The sequence below is a fragment of the Electrophorus electricus genome, chromosome 3 (genome assembly GCF_041902795.1).
Source record: "Electrophorus electricus isolate QZ-2024a chromosome 3, ASM4190279v1, whole genome shotgun sequence".
Classification (NCBI taxonomy): Eukaryota; Metazoa; Chordata; class Actinopteri; order Gymnotiformes; family Gymnotidae; genus Electrophorus; species Electrophorus electricus.
The window spans coordinates 31,782,768-31,801,561 of record NC_137499.1 but is presented as its reverse complement, the minus strand read 5'-3'; the positions used below and the strand labels follow the sequence as shown (position 1 = coordinate 31,801,561).

Below are 18,794 nucleotides of genomic sequence, written 5' to 3'. Positions count from 1 at the left end.
TTGCCTTTGGGGAAGGCATTAGGTTTTGCATGTTTCAGGGGTGCCACAGGTGAGTTTACATTGTACCTCCCTCTGTGTAGTCAAGATTAGGTGCATTGATGTGTGAAAACGAGGCATTCAACATAACTGCAAATGCATGTTGAAAAAATGCTACTTTCAAAAGCGAAAGAAGCCATTACTCATATTTTTATTTTCTGGTATTATGCCGGAGATTTGTTCTTTCTTGCCTGCTAAGAACAATGTGGATTGCCTGAGATTATGGAGGCCAAGAGTCATGGAAAAATATCTTTAATGTATTTTTATAGTCATGGTTGTAGCATGTCAATCAAGCACCTGCAAAGACTCTAAAGAGTCACTTTATCACAACCTTGCAGCTGTATATATAATAGAAATAGCTGCAGGTAAAATAGCATATTCACCTCAGTCTGGAATGTGTCTGCCCATAAATTTCATGCATTGCATCAGTCTGCCCTAAGACAATGGCTAGGGTCACTAACATTTTTATTTATATTTGTACTTAAACTTTATTTATTTGTGCTAACATATGCGAACAGTGCTCAAGATAAGTGTTAGTTTGGATGTATTCATTTGAAGTAATGTGATGAGGAAAGGTTGAATTGAAAAACTGCATGAACAGGACAGACACTTGAGCAAACTTACATTACTGCATGCATGTGTTTAAATATGGTTCATAGAGGGCTGAACATGTCTGGCCAGGACCCAGTACTCCTAAGAGCAAACATGACAGTTACGATAGCCTGCTTATCACACCACTGTAGTAGCACTAACAAGCTACTCCATGTTCAGAAGCTGCTGGAACAAAACTGACCTTTGAGCACTTATAGAGTTCCATTTTGAAGTATTGTTTTAACATCCTGGTGCAATTATTGGATAAGAGACATAACATCATGTAAGTCAGGTAAAAACTGAAAATGTGTGTGTGGCGGGTGGGGGTTGTATGCAGACAGCTGCACTAATTAGTGATAAGACAGAGTGATTTTGGACACATTAAGATATATGAAGTGAACATTGATCTTAGTGTTCTGCTGTGTTTTTGCAGGCATATGCTGTTTATATATATATCTCACACACACACACACACACACACACACACATACATACACGAACAATTATAAAGAGAACAATGCAATTGAAACACATTTAATCTTGTCTTTCTTTCATAGTTACACAATGATCATATTTGCAGAAAATATCTATATCCAGTCACTGTAGTTTTGCAATGACAAAGGTTCTTTAGATCTCTTCCTGGGTCCTATTCATAAAAGAATTTACTTCAGTTTATTTTATGAGACAGCCAAGCTACACTTATTTCCATGATATTCAGATAACTACAACTACATGGAATAGGGCCCTAAAACCAACCATCAATATAAGATATGTTGACAGCAGCTGGTCATAGTATGTACACTTACCACTGTACAGGTTTGGCAAACTTGAAATGAAAAATAAATTTCTGATAATGGGAAAAAAAATCGTCTACATTTCCACAGTATTGAATGTCCCATGAGTATTTGGGTATTCAGCAGCTAGAGTAAACACAGGTGCACTCCCCCGAGATACACAATCCTTCACAGCTGAGAAACACCTCCAAACAACATGAACGCTTTAACGCCATACTCCAAGTGTCTGTCACAGTCATTGTAAGCTCAATTGCTTCAAAGCAGCAGTACAAATAAAAATGATTAAGTTGATGCGCTTAAGTACACAAGGTAAAAGGGGTGCTTTATGACCACACCATTTCTTTAAAGAACCAAATGCAAAGTGAGGAGTTAGGCTTGCCAGGTGTTGCAAGTATGCAGAGCAGACTGTTCCATTGATAGAGAGCAGTGGCTCTTCACATGCCTACTAGCCTCTGTTTGCTCTAAGGAACCTCCTTTTGTACAGTAGAAACAAATATGGATCAGAGAAAGCCTTACAGAGTCAAGTGGAGACACCATTATGAAATAAAACACTTTGAAGTCTACTAATATACAATTCTTTTGTGTATACAAAAGTTGGTTAAGCTCTGGAAAAACAGTGGATTTTTTTTTTTTTCCAGAACATGGTTCCAGGCATGAGCTTTAAGATACAACAAGTGTTTCAGTTTTTTCGGCTTCACCATTTTTCACAGTAGTATTGATTAACATATTTCCAACAACATGTAGCCACAGACAAACATGTTGACATTATGATAAGAGACAAACTGCAAACCATGCAGCATTCAGCTGCAACAATAAACCCATATAATACAGAGCAGCTGTACATGTAACATCATTCTGTAATTTCCTTCAAGCCACAATGAATCATTTAGAATACAATGTATTAACCAACATACTGGCTTACTTTCACAATCACTGAGCTGTACATTTGGGACTGGCATCATACTTTTTTAGAAGAACCTTTACCAGCCATGATCCTTATTTTTCCTGTCTTCTCCAGTTATTGTTTCCTTTGTCTTCCTCCATGGCTTTCTCTAGCCAGTCCGTCTCCTGCTCAGAGTCTGACTCGCTCATCTCGCTGGCATCAGCCACCAGAAGGCGCGAGTAGTTGATCTTCTGTTGGCGGGGGATCCTCCACTGCAGCACAGCTAAAGCAACGCCCCACAGTGCAAGCATTGCTGCTGTACCCTGGAAAAGCACCACCACTCCAAACTTTTCCACCACAAGGCCCCCTGCCAGGCTGCCTAGTCCAGCACCAAGATCCAAGGAAAAAGCTTCAAAGACTCTTTGCACTGCCCTCTCTGTCCCTGGAGAGGCAATGTCCATACATTGAGCCTCCATTGACCACAAGAGGGCGCCTGTGCTGAGTCCAGCCAGTAGCTGAGCAGGAAGGGCTGCCCAAGGAGTCCACAGGAGAGAGTAGCAAAGGCACTGCAGAGAGAAACCTATAATGCAAAGAAGCAGCATCCGGCCATGGCATTTAAGGAGACGGGTTAAAGTTCCATTCAACGGAGTCAGGACGGCCTGACATAAAGGTGTCAGACCTAAAATAATGCCCATCTGAAGCTCTGTGGCATTGTGGTTCTGCATTTGCCACAGGATGAAGTCAGATACAGCTGAGCCTGCCATACCAGTAAGGAGGGCACTGATGGCACAGAGCAGTGCCCGTGGGTCCCCCTGCACAAGCTTCACGGCCTTCCACCCCACCCCAGGAACCCGCTCACGTTTGTGCCGGTAAAGTGGCAACAAGGCAGCAACAGATGCCGTTAACACCATGAACGCAGCATAGGTGTAAAAGTGCAACACAGTGCCAATTAAACAGTAAAGAAAGCTTACTAGAATACCAGCTTTTCCCACACCACCTGCAGCCCCCAGAAGCTTCCAGTACTGAACAGCCCTGTGACGGTCTGTAGCATCCACAAAATCGAGATACTCATGAAGGCCATCATCAGCAGTCCACTCCACCGGGGCAGCCATGACCTCCCAGAGGCATACTATGATCATTACCAGGAAAAACATCTGATGCTGTGCGTCCATGACTTTCAGGTTTCCAAGAAACTCATTGTGGTGCAGCTCTTTGACGTTCTGCTTTTTCTTAAGCTTGTTTAAAGATCTGCTCCTCCTCTCTCCTGGACGAGTCCAAGCTCCTTTTGTTTCCAGAGGTACTTCTATGTCTATATCATGGACAGTTGCATTCAGACCCGCAGCTATACTTTGGGCATTGAAGTATGCAGACACATTTTCTGCCACTGCTTCAGTGCCACTGAATGCTTTTGCAGACCTCTCCTCATGTTCTGTTGAAAAGACTAATGATCTAGTGAACTTTTGTGGAGTTGTCCTGAGGTCCAGAGTAGTGTGGCCAAACTTTGTGCGGTTAGCATTTAACTGGCTAATGTTACAGCTGCCACTTTCTGTGCTTATTCCTGTGGGTGGAAAGAGCAGAAGCATGAGAGGAACCACAGCTGAAAAGATGAGACACAACATTATGACCATGCGGCGTTTGTTATAGTGCCTGGCCAATACGCTGGAAGTTGGTCTCCACAGTAAAGCAACAAAGTGCTTAGAGGCCATGATAGTGCCAGTCATGGCAGCAGTGAGGCCGAGGTAGCGGAAGTAGAGGGTGAGGAAGGGCACAAGGGAACCTAAGGCACAGGAGTGCAGGAAGTGAAAGAGGCCTGCAAGGCCTACTGCTCCTCTGACATTCCACTGCTTGTACCTCATGGCTGCTGGTTCCTCCCTCTGTCACATCAAAGAACTCCTCTAAGGAAATACAAAAAGACAGAATTGCTGCCAACATGAGTTTACAAGTGAAAGTATGCAGTCATCCAAATATAAAAAAGATCTCTAGCTCTCAACTGATGAAAAGCTCCATTTTACATTTACTGCATAGATACTGTTTAACATGAATTCTTATAATATATGGTACCATGTCCAGGTTTTATCATCATGTTTGCAAGTTTTCATGTGACCAATGTCTTCTGGAAGATGGACTGCATTTCCATCATCAGGCATAAAGTTGCTTCTGTTCAGTACACAGAACTGCTCGTGGGACTCTACTTGTATACCGGGTTATCGAGGTCAGGCTTTACAGTGAACAATTGTTAAAAACTGCAGATAAACAATTTCGCAATTGTTTGTAAAGTTTGTGAATTGTTTAACGTTAACTAAAGCTTGCCTGTCTGGGAAGTTCAGGAAGTCTTGAAAGAAGTCTTGACTCGCCACAAAGTACAATATTATTCATTATTTCTGAATGAAGTAACTCCGTAATTATCTTGATTATTTTTAAAAGCAAAAATATAAGAGCACCGACTTGCCACATGTAACCTGTTCACCTGTTTCAGTTTGTACACGTCATAACAATTTTAATGAGCGATTTACCTTTGCTGCTTCTCTTCTAAGAACGTATTTCCGTCGTCAGTTTTACGCGTGAAAACTAGAAATAATGCATAATATCCATATAGTAACAAAGTGCAGAATTTCTCACTTCGTCTGACAGGAAAGAACCGTTCAGGATCTTATGCCGACACATCTTATCTTTCCAATCTTTCTCTCTTTCGGGACTTTACTTACTTAATCGGGCGTTAGCGCCATCCGTCTGTGAATATGAAAACTACGGCTCAAGAGCAAAGAAAACTAGTGAATCCAGTCGGGAAAATAATCCAATAAGTACAGTGAAATAAAACTAAACAAACCAAAAATAAATAAATAAATCAAAATAAACATAAATAAATAAAGCGGGGTTTGAGAATATGAACACAAACTACTTAATTTATTTGCAATTCTAACAAACGGGTAGAATGGAAAAATTGTGGTTGAAAATATAATTTAATAAAGTAGCAAAAGAAATAATGCATAAATCATTAGTCCTTAGTGGTGTTCATTAATCCAGTGTAGGCTATAGTAATACTTTTCAGAACAGACTATCTGTAAGTAATAAAGGTAAAATACAATAAAAGATGTAGTGAATGTGCACAAACTTTATTTTTGCTAAGTTTCCATTGACATGAGAGTATGTTTATTTGGTTAGTGTAAAAAGAGTAAATATGCTTATTTTTGAGCATTATAGATTATATTTTTATATGTACATGATATTTTTGCATGTCCCTGTCATGTTTGATAGAAAACATTTTTAATATATGCCAATGTAAGATAACCAAATGTACAAGAAATATTTTTTTTCAAAATGTGATACAAATATTATTAGTGTACATTTGGATAGAATGTAATGGGCACTAATATTAGTATTTAATAAACAAAGTGCGCTCTGAAAAAAAAGATATCTTAAGACATCATATGCATGAGTAACTCTTAGTGTGTCTTAATACATATTGGACATGTATTACTTACTCATGTGATTCACTGGCACACACCCACAAGGCATATGAAGAGAAGTTCACTATTCTTATTGTGATAATTCTGCTATTTACAGAGTGTGTGAGTTTCACTGACACAGGGAATTTGGTCAAGATTGAGGGCAAGATGAAGGCAGCAGATTATCAGGAAATCTTGGAGAGAAATCTGCATGCATCAGCTTGTAGGATGTACATAAGTCACACTTGCACTTTCCAGCAGAACAACAGCCCAGGGCAGAAAGCCAAGTCACCCAAAGAGTAGAAGAGGATGAAGGTTCTGGAGAGGCCCTTACAGTCACCAAAACTCAGTGTCACTGTGGAGGGAACTCAAATTTACAATACATACCAGTCCGCTGAAACACTTGCAGCCTTCTTGAGGTCTTTTGTCATGAAGAGTGGGTCATTAGAATTCAAAACTAGGGTTAGGAGACTGCATACACAGGGCAATGATACTGATCCAGCACTGATACTATAAAGGATAAAGGATGAGAAAACCTTTGCGCAAGATTATTTTAGTAATATTATTTATTGTTATTATTTCTGGAATAAATAGGCAGCAGAAGTACAATTTATGTTGTGAAAACATATTCGTAGAACTACAAGTTTAGTAACCTTATACATTGCTAAAGACTGGGTTTATCTATAAATGTGTTTTTATCCACTTGCATATCTATATGTAAAACATCACTAACAACAGGAATGGGTACATATAGACCAACCAGTCAATGGGCTCTTGTTCCACCTTCAGACAGGCCTTTTAGCTCTGAGCTACAGTACCATCTTCTGGAAAATAATTCTTTAACGTTATAAAGTCTCTTAAGGACTCACTGTAAACAGCCAGGTCAAATATTAATAATGAAACAATCCTTACTAAACCATGCCCTCCTCAACATATAGCATGGGATGGATAGTTATTAGAGTCATTGTCACTAAATTAACGATGGTTCTGGAGCAGGTGCAGAACTGTTTAGCAAATCCTTGAATTCGCGGATCTTTAAATCCACGGCTGGGACTGGAAGACTATATAAATAATCCAACAGACATTCACATTCTGATAGACAACAGCAACAACCAAAACCTATTGTTGTGTAAAGGCTACATTGAACAAAATACCACATGTATGCATATGCATATACTTTGACCACAGAGTTTTCAATCGGTGTGATACTGTAAAGTTCATGTTAGAGGTACATTATTGTCAGTGTACAGTTCCAGAGAAGGTATTGATGGGCAAAGAGAAGGTCTTGCTCAGATATCTGCTCAAGCCTGAGTCATCTGCCTCTGTACTACGCTTGGTGCACTTGGTCTTCTGAAAGAAATATCCTGGGTCTGTGCAAGGAGACACCTCTATGCTACAGAACAGACACAGGACAACAGAAAATATATTGTTATTTTGGCACTAAATGCTTGCTTTAAGATGGCAGTCACCTCCATTAAGGAAAATTCTAGGGGTGGTAAATGACATTTCTCACCACTTTATTAAAAATGCCTACCTTGCATCTAAACCTTACTGCATACACCTAATTTGCAGGTAAACTTTGTAGGCAATTACAGGCTAGCCCTTCTCATACCATGCACAATTTGCTCAGTAGTCAGTTTTTTGACCACTATCATTTGCTGTGTGAGCAGCATCAAATGTGCTGATACAAGCATATCAGGCATATAATTGTCAACCATTGAGTTAAGAGTGATCTCCCTTCCAAAACCATTTCATCTACACAACTCATCTGGTCAGAAACTGGTCATAGATAAAGAGATAGAAGATGAATAACAAAAACTGTGCATGGGCACAAATGGGCTACAGTCACTAAATGTACACCAATAAGGTGCATTTATTAGGCAAATGTTTTTATAATAAAGTAGTTGGTGAGCATACATCTAGGTCATGACGGTACCATCTGGCCATGTGTGTTTATTGTTGTGTACCTCTGAACATTTTTGAAGGTTCTGGTCAAGTCTTTGTCCAGGCATACTGTAAATGTCTTCTCCTCCAGGGTTCTAATGCAAATACTGGTCACTCTGAGAGTAAGCTACAGGAAAGCACATCACTTTACCACAATATGAAGGTAATAAGAGCAGTAACTCTCCTAATTATATATCTCTATATATACACAAAGTTTACACTTTATTACCACATAGGACCTTGCAGGATTTGGGTCACGGAAATCTACAGTGAGGCTGTCAAGATCTGTGGGGGAAAGTATATGTAAACTTCAGTAAGTTTACTAAACCTTTAGTAAACCAGAAAATCCCACAGTGCTAATGGCAAATATGGTTTTATGGCATTGACAGGCAAGTTGTGGCGTTTTGATTTAAGGACATACTTCTGTTTCCACAGGAGGGAAAGGCACTGATCAACACACCACATGTCATCAGAGACATTCCTTGGTCCAGCTCACGGTTGCTTATAGAGGCCTGAAGGTGAAGTAGTACAAAGTGCATCAACAAACAGCTTTAACCTTCAATTTACTTCACTGATATCACAGTAAATATAAAAACAAATATTACTAAAAAATGGCCAGACATTTTTGAGGGTTATAGGTTTTATTTTTCAGGTTATATTTGGGCATTGATTGACACCTTTCTATAGTTGACAGACACAACCACTCCACCATCTTCTTGCATGCATATCTTGGACCGCACTGATCCTTCAAGATAAATATTATCAGTTAATACTTGGCAATTAGTGAAATAAGACAAACAATGTTTGCTGAGTCCGTCAATAGTTTACATCAAACAATTTAATGCTGTTGCTAAAATTGTATATATACCTTTGATTGTGTCTTTAAATGTGGCTCTGAGGGGTCTGAGCATAGCGAAGTCCATGTGTAGCTGACACACAAACAGCTCCTCTACAGCCTTAGAGTTCATACCAGAGAAGGCAATCTAGATGCAGGAAGTGAGATCAAAAACAATGTGTTATGGCATATACACATATTCAGACACTGTGGATGGGTGACACAAGGCCAATGATGGACTGATTATAAGATTAAAAGTACAAAAGCAGCTGTTACTTTTTGGGAAATGGACAAGGAGAAAGTATGAAAAAGATAAGACAAAGAAGATAAAATTCTTAGAGGGAGACACAACCATCCATAAACTATGCATACTTTACCAAACAAAGTAGCACTAAAGTTGTGATTAGAAAGGTGACCGTAAGAACATTAGCACACATATCTTATAACCTTTGCTCTTCAAGGTTTTTTGAGCTGATAATTTTACTTGTCTTTACACAGAACAGAGGCATTCTAATCCCTTTGCTTATAAAATATACTGTATAGCTAATGCAGTCAGACTATTCCATAGATCAACTAATACGTTGGTGTAGGTGATGAGTCTTGGACGGTTGAGTAGAATGACTACTTGGCAACCACCACCGATATCTCAGGTTTCTCAAATAGGGAAATTTTTTTTTGTTCTAGTTAAATATAATTTTCTGCAAACAACTTTAGATCTTCTGAACTGTATGTGTCATAGTTGTGGCCTGGTTTGTATTTTTGGGCCTCTGATTCAGAGCCTCTCATTTTCCATGGTCAGTGTGACGAACTGTAATATGGCAGTTTCTCCTTAACTCAGCACTTGTCACTATGAGTCATGCAGGAGCACAGTTCCATTGTGCCATGAGAGCCCTTAAAAAGAAACACCTTCTTTCACTTCAAAGCCCTAAAAGCAAATCAGTCATTCCACAAACAAAGTAAAAGAAAATCTAGGTGTTTGAACTAAACTGCATGCTGTGCCTTGTCTGTACTACAGCTGGAGCAAAGAAAAGATACTGACCTTAACGGAGTAGATGGGGATGTGGACAGGCTGCTGTGCTGTGCGAGTATAGTACGATATGATGTCCAGTAGAAAGGAGTTAGGCTTTGAGGATCCACCATCTTGTGAATGCTGTATCCCAGACACCATAAACAAAAAAGCTTCTAGCTGAGTCACAATACTACACTGCTTTATGTGGCCACATGGTGTTATTTCTGACTGTCAGATGCATGTTGCAAGTAAGCAGTTTGTTTTAATATAACATAATTTAACATAGTTAAAATGTATAGTTTAGCATTTATAGTAAGTTCAAGTAGGTATTATGTCTATCCCACAGATGTTGTAGGATTGTGATGGAAAGAGTGTAATAGGCATTTACCATTTTGGCTAGTTTCAGTATCATAGCTCCCAGGCTGTTAATGTTGCAGTCATACCATGGATCCACACAGCCCAGGGACCCTGCTATTGTAAGCATGTCTACAACTGCTGGTACACTATCCTGAAATCAAAGTATACATATCACTGGACTTTTTATATTTGCTTTTGCCATTTAGTTTTTACACTTACAGATAGGTGCATACCTGGATTAGAGAAGTTGTAACAGGCTCACTGGTGACAGGAATGTAGTATATTTCCAAGTTGACTCTCTTTGTAAGAAAAAGATGTTGAGCCTCCCTTTTTCTGCACACATTATCAACAGGAGGGGTCAAAAATGTCAAATGTATCAAATGTATATTTTGTTTAAAGGCAACAGAAAATTACTTTCACACATTTGATTTGTCATAAGATCAGAGACCAAAACAGAGGAATCATGCAAAATACAGATAACCTCAAGGTTTTATACCGTATATTGTGATAAGTCCTGCCTAGTCTGCCGAGAGTCCTATCATCACCCATGACAACAATGCGAGCAGTGAAGTTCTTCTCCTCTTTAGGGAGGGACTTTCCACATCTTCCAGATCCTCCACCTTCCTTAATGGTTTCCATCATAAGGGTCATTCTGTTCCCAGCCTTTGGGCACCTTACGCATTGCCTCCTGAAGAACTGTGAGCTTTTCAGCTGCTCCTGGACATCCAGGATGCCAGAGGGCTCCACCATTAGAGAGGAGAACTTATTGAAAGGCAGGTCTGCCTCTATTCCACTGTCTACAGACATGGTGGAGATGACAGATGCACGTTTGGCCATGTTGTCCTCTTCTAGGAATGCAGAGCTGTGTTCTGCTGGACTCACCATCAGAGTGAAGTTAACCACCTCATTCCCTGGTTGAAAAAAAATCACAAGTGTTACAAAGATTACACTAACAGGAACGCAGTGCTGAATGTGTCTTGCTGATGTCAGTAAGCTAGCTCACATATCTCATCTTCCTTAGTCCAGATATGAAAGCTGATCTCAGGACTTGGCAGTGGGGAGCCAACTAGACAGGTGGGACCAGACTGTTCTGAGCATAGAGAGCATACAGAACATCATAAGAACAGCCTACATTAGCCAGAATTATACTGAAAAGATGTATAATGGTGTTTAACTCTTATTACCTTGGTCTGCAGAAGAAACAATGTCATGGTAGATCTGCTGTAGTCTTGTGCTGTACTGGTCACTGTCTAAACCTCCATTCCCTATCATCTCCTCTACAGTGGCCACAACATCCTGGAAGTATCTTTCAACATCTTCACCTAAATCCTGAAACATTATTCATATTTTCTGATACACACATATTCAGGCTGCATTATCACTAATTCTAATTTCAAAAGAAAAAACGCATTTGCTATTATTGACATTCTGATTGCAAATAACTTATAAACACGCACACACTCATACACACCTCCAGGGCTTGTGCAAGTGCTCGTCCATGGCAGTGCCTCCCCAGTCCAGCTTGCAGTGTGTGCAGCAGGACCCAGCGCTGGTGACTCTGTGGGTCATTTCCTGAGGCTGTGCCCTCCACTTCAGCCCTGACTGCATTGAGCAGAGGCAGGGGGAACACAGCCGGGTCAACAAACATAAATACCCTGTACAGGACACAAATGATGCTGAGAAGACTTTTAACAACCAAAAGTAACATTTTAAAAGTAAAAGTTGTTAAGGTTTTAAAATATGAAATGAAAAGGAAGTTGAAAGTGGAATTATAATATAAACTAATTTATTCACTAAACTAATGGTGTGTCCACCAGTTCGGCTGGGATCTTAATTTTAGTCAAATGAATCAACAAATACTGAAATTAAACTTGTTGGTAGTATTTGAACACATATATATTTAGAAATATTTGAATAATAAACTGTTACTTGTGACATGTTGTTGTTTTGCTCTTAGTGACATGGCAGGACATAGAAATAGGAACTTCTATCCTCACTTCTGCAAAAAGAAAGCTCAACCAATTGCAGCACCCTTCAGTTCTCTACACTATGTACTCTTCCATATCTGCCGCTGTTAAAAAGTATTGATTTCTCTTAATATTTTTTCAAATATTAACAGAACATTTTAATGGCTTTATTACAAAAGTCTAGTTTTCCAGTTAACACCTTCAGTATATGGATGCTTTTAAGGTTATGCAGCACTAAATGTATATAAAGAAAGGCCAGAGGAAATGATTTCCCATGTAATAATATGCCATCTTCTTGAAAAAAACCTGCTCAAATGCAGACCATGCATGTCCCAGAGAGAATGAAAAACTTTCCTGATGGATTATCACTTATTTTGTGCCACTCAAACTACTGTTTATACCTGTATACATTATCTGCTGTAGCTAAAATTGTCACTCTGCTCTAACAAAATTTTCTAGACAGGATGGAATTCAACATTGTGTGTATTATTGTATGTTATACAATTTAACCAGTAGCAATAGCAAGGTCTTGTGTCAAAATATTTTTCAGTTGTGCGATTTTCTCAGAGCAGCTCCAAACTGTCTGAATAAAGATATTCTGTATCATGATATGCTGTATGCAGTACAAACCTAGGTAGGAAAAAGGTAGGAGCATAGAAGAATGTATAGAAGAATAAGATTATTGATCTATTTACCTCTCATGAAGGGTACAATATTCATTGTTTAGGCTGTGCTCAGCAATCACACGCCTTAGATACAGAGCACCTGAAACCAATCAGAGAGGTCACCTGTTATACCACCACATGTGTGATCATTTGTGATTTTTTTTTTGTTTAAACTGAAAATATATGACATCATGTTTCCAAAATGAATGGAATATCTTTTTGATAAATGCTCCTGATTAAACATCTACCCTCAACTCCTTGCAATGCCAAGAAGGAGGCATCAGCAAAAGGAACGCTCTAGCCATGCAATGACAAAAATCCAATATGCTGAAATTCCTGATGATTACCTGGTATTCTGCATTCCATTTTCATGCATTTTGCATAGTTGAGGCCTAAAGAACAGTAAGGCTCGGGTAGCGTAACCAGCCGATTCAGACACACGTACACCCTCTCACACAAGTCATCTGGAATATAGACAGACTGCCAAAAATGGAAAACCAGATAAGCCACATTGCTATGACAGTGTAAAGCAAATACATCTTGTCAAGAAAAGGCAGAAGGGAAAACAACAGATTAAAGAGTGGGTTCTGGGTGTTAGTTCAAGATAGCCAGATGTCACCTAACATTGTAGCATGCAGCTGTAGCAGATACTATATTGTGAAGAGGGTAAACACAAAAAAAAAACTGACCTGCATAACTGCATAGACCAATGTGTGTAGCAAGGGAATGATGCGAATTCTGTAGTCAACCTTATCTGCCTAGCAAAACAATAATGTTTAATTAGCCTTTTCCAGTCAAGATACTGAATCCTAGTACACTCATTGTGACTTTTCCTAGTTTGCTGTAAGTAAAATGAATATCTCTCATAATGGGAATTTTTATAATCCCATAAAGTCAATCCAGCATCAGTAACATTCAAAAAAACTTTTACCTTTTAAATATATAATTGCAACATTGGATTCTTTAGGTGTGATAAAACAAAGAGTATACTTGCAGCAATTGATGAACACTTGCAAATAATCAAACGCAAACACTATTTTCCACTTTTGGTTACCCTTTGCCGCTATGCATCAAACGTTCTATGCATCAGAAGTTCATTAAACCCAGTTAACAGAAAAAGTAAGTGATATAAGCACCACACTAACCTTCTCAAGCTCCTTAACAAGTACCCTTAACAGAGACACACTGGTAGAGGGATTATTCTCCACTTTTTTGTGCAGTGTCCATCTCAGCATGCCTTGACAAAAAAGTATATCTTGATACTACTAATTGCTGCCTAATACAGATTATTACAGAGAAACAAGGAGCATTTAATGTTTACTTTAAGATCTTCTTGTTTCCATTATGAAATTCAGTGCCAACATTGATTGCAGAATGAGATCTAGTAGGGTGAATTTCTGCAATCTCAGGATGATCACACTATTAGCCAGGTTAGCCTTGTTTTAATTAAGATAGTTCCTTTAATTAGCTACTCTACAGACTATCCTGTGTGATGCACTGAAAAGCATGGTACATTGCAGTACCTTTATTGCAGGCTGAGCCAGACTGATTGTCAGTGTCTAGTTCTCTGAGGATGGCATGCAGACGCTGATATAGGCTAGATTCCACAGCTGAAGACACATCTCCCACTGCAAAGAAATTTTAAAACACCTTTTCACAATGTATGATTCAATATATTAAACTCAGAATATTAGAAATGAACAAGATACATCCTCAAAAATTAACATATTGATGTGTGAGGTTAAATATAAAATGTGCATCTTGCATGTTTCCCATAGTCCAATGAGCAGCAAACCCAAGCACCTATGCTTAAAGACATCTCCACATACACATGAGTCAGATGTACACTTAAAACACCTGTAAAAAGAAAAAAAAAATACAGTGGTTTCAGAATGATTGCATACTGGAAGGGAATGTTTTACAGGCCCCACAAGAACACCTACATTCAAGTAGTGTTACAGTCAAGAAAGAGACCAATGCAAAAAAAAAATCCCTTCTTCAAATATAGAGACAGAGGTTTTATAGGTAAAATTGTGACTAAAAAAAACAAAAGCACAGAGTGATGCAAGCAAAAGAGCCTTCATGGCTTTACACAGGAAACACTATTGAAGTTTGACACATTTGCGGTGGGGGAGGGGTGATGAAAAGCAGTATCTGTCCTCAGACATGTACAATGCATTACTGTTGAGCATTTCACTGTCAGTTAAATATATGATTTTGAAATTTGGCAATATCGTCACATCTGTCCATTTTTACTATATGATTAAAATGCTAGAGAGAGTACAAATTATTCTATAAACTCACCAATCCCTTGCTCCTCTCGTGAGCCCTTCAGTAATGGCTCATTTCTGACCACTGATCCATTGATGGGCGGGTGTTTTTAGGTAATGGAGATTTCAGTCTAGCAGTGACACTGATGACATAGATGCATGTTAAAACCCCAGCAGATACACTGCTCTGATTAACCAATATGTACCAGCCCAAAACCCACCTCCATGCCACTCTCAGGATCTGTGTTAAGGCTATGTTGAGAATTCTGTGCGGAGAATTCAAATAATATCCATCAGGTGGTCAAAAACTGACAATTGATGAAAGGTTTAGATGGTGAATGATGAATCATGAATGCCAAGATGGATTGCAGTCTCTAATTGTACCCTTATAAAATGCACATATAAAACAGGTGCAGGAGATTAAGTGGCCAGTGAGTGTAGGTAAGGTAGATGCTTCTAGTAAAGTGGCTAATAAGAGTAACTGATACAATTACCCTATAGCTGTTTTGCAGTAAGTGTGAGAAGATACTTTGCACAATTATGCATTCCTGACTGCTGTACCACCACTTAACTCCTCTAATGAGCATATCTCAGTTTCAAAGGAGATCTAATTAAGGGAAATCAGGGAATTGATTTATGCAGGTATGAAATATATTCATGCATATACTATTGTTCTTAATTATTTTAGTGAAGGAATAATAGAACAATGTACACAACGTATGCTGTATATATCAAATGTGATTTTTAAGCACAGCATAACTAGAATGGATCTCTGTGTCCAGCAATGTAATTTGCATGGGGACTTTCACAGTAGATCATTTACTTCCACTGTCATGTTTTGAGAAAAGACAGCGGTCATGCTCAGCTATTATGATATTATTATTTAGAATTTGAAATGGTATGATAATCACTGGGCTTTATGGTGGTAGCTGTCCCATTCCTAACCCCTAATATCTGTGATAACGATTCATAGTAATAAAATTGAGTTATAACACCAGTTGAAAAAGACCAGCTGAAAAGTTGTATACTCCTTAGAAATGTTGTGTTCTTGCATATGTAGACTGAACCTTTTAAATTCTGATGCTTAGCAGTTGTAAGTAATATTTAAAATAAATTATAGAATAGTTTCTTTTGCATTCTTTTGCACTTCATTAAAACACTTATGGCCTTTATGTTTTATAGACGTAAATGAACAAAAAAATTAAAATTAGAGTGCAATACTTTACCAAAATCTAATTACATAAAAGTGAAATGGCTGGCTTTGCAAAAATGTGCAAACAGATGTAATTTATTACTCTTTTCTATCTTTGCTAAAGTGTAAAGACTTCCAAAGTTCAAACCCCTGATTTCACACACAGAGGACAATAAATATCGCTGCAATATCAAAATGATACAGAAGTGCAGTGGCCTTTATCGCTTTTAGTGGAGGTATATTTTGGCCTTTACCCTCTTAAACTGATTGCATTATAAGAGGTAGGCCTACTACTCCATCCTTATCTGACTTTACTTGGGTAAAAAATACTTGCATCTTAAATAATATGTACATACACTACCACACAGTACAAATTTGCACATACAATACCATTAAGCTACTTAGCTTTTACTATATTTTTTAATAAATGTTTGTACTGCTATTACAAACATTGTGCTATTCATTCATGCTAATATTAGAGTCAAATATAAAAGTGTAACATACCCTGGATGAAGCAGCAATGTCTAATTCAGACTGAATTGCATCCTCAGTACAGCTTCCAGTAAGTTAAGCTGAAGTTTCCTTCAGGTCACTGACAGTAAGAAAAGTGTCTCTTCCTTATTATACTAGAGCATCTGCGTGCATGCATGAAATTAGTCTGCGTATTTCTAGGGGTGGTGGGGGGAGAAATATATTTAGCTGATGTCAATCAGGGTTAGAGACCACACACATACACGTATGCATACATACACATAAAAGCTCCTCTACACTTCCTATTCTCTTTATGTGAGGTGTAACATTGGGTTTCCTGTCTTCTAAATGTGTGGGAGTATGTACCATGGCTTGACATATTTTAAACCTAAAATTAGGCTTTTGAAAAGCTAGGGCACACCACCAAAACCTTAAGCTCTCATTGAGTTGATGGGTTAGAAGTCCCCAGCCACTAGCCTGCTGAACTTGGGAAGTATGCATAATAAGAAATTCAGCAGTTTTTCCTCAGGCAACCCCTAAATATCACATTCAGATCTACGGCACATCAGTACAGGATCATTACTGATATCTCATCTCCACTATCCTCAGTATCTGCATCCCAATATGCAGATGTGTGCTCAGTACTAGGAAAAGCTATAATTTACCCTATATACACTGAAGCACCTTTCAATCGTGAGCAGACTCACCAATGTAAATTTTATTGCAATGTTTAGGTCAATCTTATTATTTACTTGACATAAACTAAGTGTTGCGTGAAACTAAAACAGATTTTTTTGCAGTATGTATCTGCTCTTTATCATGCTGTCTAATAACATGGTTACTTTGTAGTTCACATATACTCACCTTAAGGCTATAACAGTCTTTGTAAAGACGTTTGTAAAGAAAACCAATAGTGGCCCCAAGTGGCTTAGAAGGCAAAAGTACAGCTTTTTTAGATAGGGATGGGTTCAAGTCCTAGTTGTGCCAGGTATTGTAAATGACTGAGGTCCCATTTGCCTGCTTTTTCCAAGCCTGGACACCAATCATGGGATCAATAATAAACTGGTAGAACAAAACATGAATGATTATGAATGAAAGGAGCACGAGGAAATGACTATTACTGAAGCAGTTACAACACTAATTATCGGGTCATTCAGAAATAGACATCAGGAACTTAAACCTGGGTTTTTCCAGTCACATTAACAGGAGAAACTAGGCGTACAACTTCATTTTACATTTACGGCATTTAGCAGAAGCTCTTATCCAGAGCGACTTACAACTTCATTATTTGGGGATGTGGATAATGACTGCCTCGTATATATCCCCGTGCGTTTCGAATGCCCTATAAATAACTTTATAAATTAATAACTTTTTGAGGGACATTGACTAATTTTATCATCACCATTTGGATCGAGTGTTAGCATACAAATAATTTCCCCTTTGCTATGCTCACATTAACACATAGTAACTAAAGTAAACAAAAGACCTATAAGCGGCATATTTCTCGACATCGAAGCATGGAAAGACCTACCTGGAACGCTTCAGAGTAGTCCAGCGTCTGCTCGTTGAGGTACTTTTGCTATAAACATTGATGACGCGATGGTATACCCACGCCCACGTCATTTAAATGTAGCCTGCAGAAGGAAAACCCTTTTTTCCGTCTATTTATTTCTCTGACTTTCTTAAGACATTGTGAAATGTTTGATAAGCGCAATTTCTCTACTCACAGGAACTTGTGAGACAGCTATTGGTAGACATCCGCTCTTTAATAATCTGCAATATAAAGATACTATAGCTATAGATATTATGGATTATTCTTCCTTAACTAAAACAGTCACATGTTTAAAGACTTTTGTAGTGCTCTCTTGTAGTTTCGTGTGGTTTGTTCTGAAACTTCTTTTATCTTATCTTCTCTCAGAAGCTAAGGTGATATAGGCCTAACACCATTTGAGCCCCCAAAGAAACTCTGGTGAGGGGAAAAGTCGTTCGTTGTTCTCAGTTGAAAAAGAGGAAATAAAGACTTCCACCTACTGCTAGAGCCCCTCCCCTCCAAACAGCAAGGTGTTTTTCTTCTTTTTTTCTGATTATAACCAACGTTCTGTTTTTACATTAATTAAAATGTATGCGAGGGGCATTCAAAGTAGGTGGTACTTATACTATCGACTATGTTTACATTTTGTGCTGACCTATTGAGGATGGCTTTGTTGGAGATACTTGAGCCAAATAAACTAGCGTTAATGTAAAAGTGTTGCAGTGGTGTGTGATGTAATGCTGTTCATGTTCGTATGAAAATGACGAAAATATCATGGAATCAATAGTTACCAAAAACGTGTA

General features: G+C 38.5%; 2 protein-coding genes across 6 annotated transcripts; both read right to left on the bottom strand.

Annotated features, from left to right (window-relative positions):
- Positions 1 to 1,145: 1,145 nt before the first annotated feature.
- On the bottom strand, positions 1,146 to 4,977 carry mfsd6l (major facilitator superfamily domain containing 6-like). The gene is made up of 2 exons (XM_027003371.3): positions 4,818 to 4,977; positions 1,146 to 4,199 (listed from the first exon to the last, which is right to left on the bottom strand). Exon 2 carries the CDS (start codon positions 4,158 to 4,160, stop codon positions 2,418 to 2,420), a length of 1,743 nt encoding a protein of 580 aa, XP_026859172.2. The 5' UTR covers positions 4,161 to 4,199; positions 4,818 to 4,977; the 3' UTR covers positions 1,146 to 2,417.
- A 1,327-nt stretch (positions 4,978 to 6,304) lies between these two features.
- On the bottom strand, positions 6,305 to 18,383 carry pik3r6b (phosphoinositide-3-kinase, regulatory subunit 6b). 5 transcript variants are annotated; one of them, XM_027003340.3, is made up of 23 exons: positions 17,992 to 18,383; positions 17,325 to 17,522; positions 16,494 to 16,657; positions 14,832 to 14,940; positions 14,331 to 14,384; positions 14,051 to 14,155; positions 13,673 to 13,764; positions 13,217 to 13,285; positions 12,875 to 13,007; positions 12,558 to 12,627; positions 11,367 to 11,550; positions 11,080 to 11,224; positions 10,899 to 10,985; positions 10,392 to 10,806; positions 10,129 to 10,228; positions 9,927 to 10,046; positions 9,569 to 9,679; positions 8,563 to 8,677; positions 8,372 to 8,439; positions 8,116 to 8,206; positions 7,924 to 7,979; positions 7,718 to 7,821; positions 6,305 to 7,143 (listed from the first exon to the last, which is right to left on the bottom strand). In XM_027003340.3, the coding sequence occupies exons 5-23, from the start codon at positions 14,344 to 14,346 to the stop codon at positions 6,990 to 6,992; spliced, it is 2,235 nt and encodes a 744-aa protein (XP_026859141.3). In that variant the 5' UTR covers positions 14,347 to 14,384; positions 14,832 to 14,940; positions 16,494 to 16,657; positions 17,325 to 17,522; positions 17,992 to 18,383; the 3' UTR covers positions 6,305 to 6,989. The 5 variants fall into 5 exon arrangements, with proteins under 5 accessions (XP_026859141.3, XP_081567234.1, XP_081567233.1 ...); XM_081711108.1 differs by having other exon boundaries at positions 13,673 to 13,803; positions 14,051 to 14,384; XM_081711107.1 differs by lacking the exon at positions 13,673 to 13,764 and having other exon boundaries at positions 13,217 to 13,281.
- Positions 18,384 to 18,794: the final 411 nt, after the last annotated feature.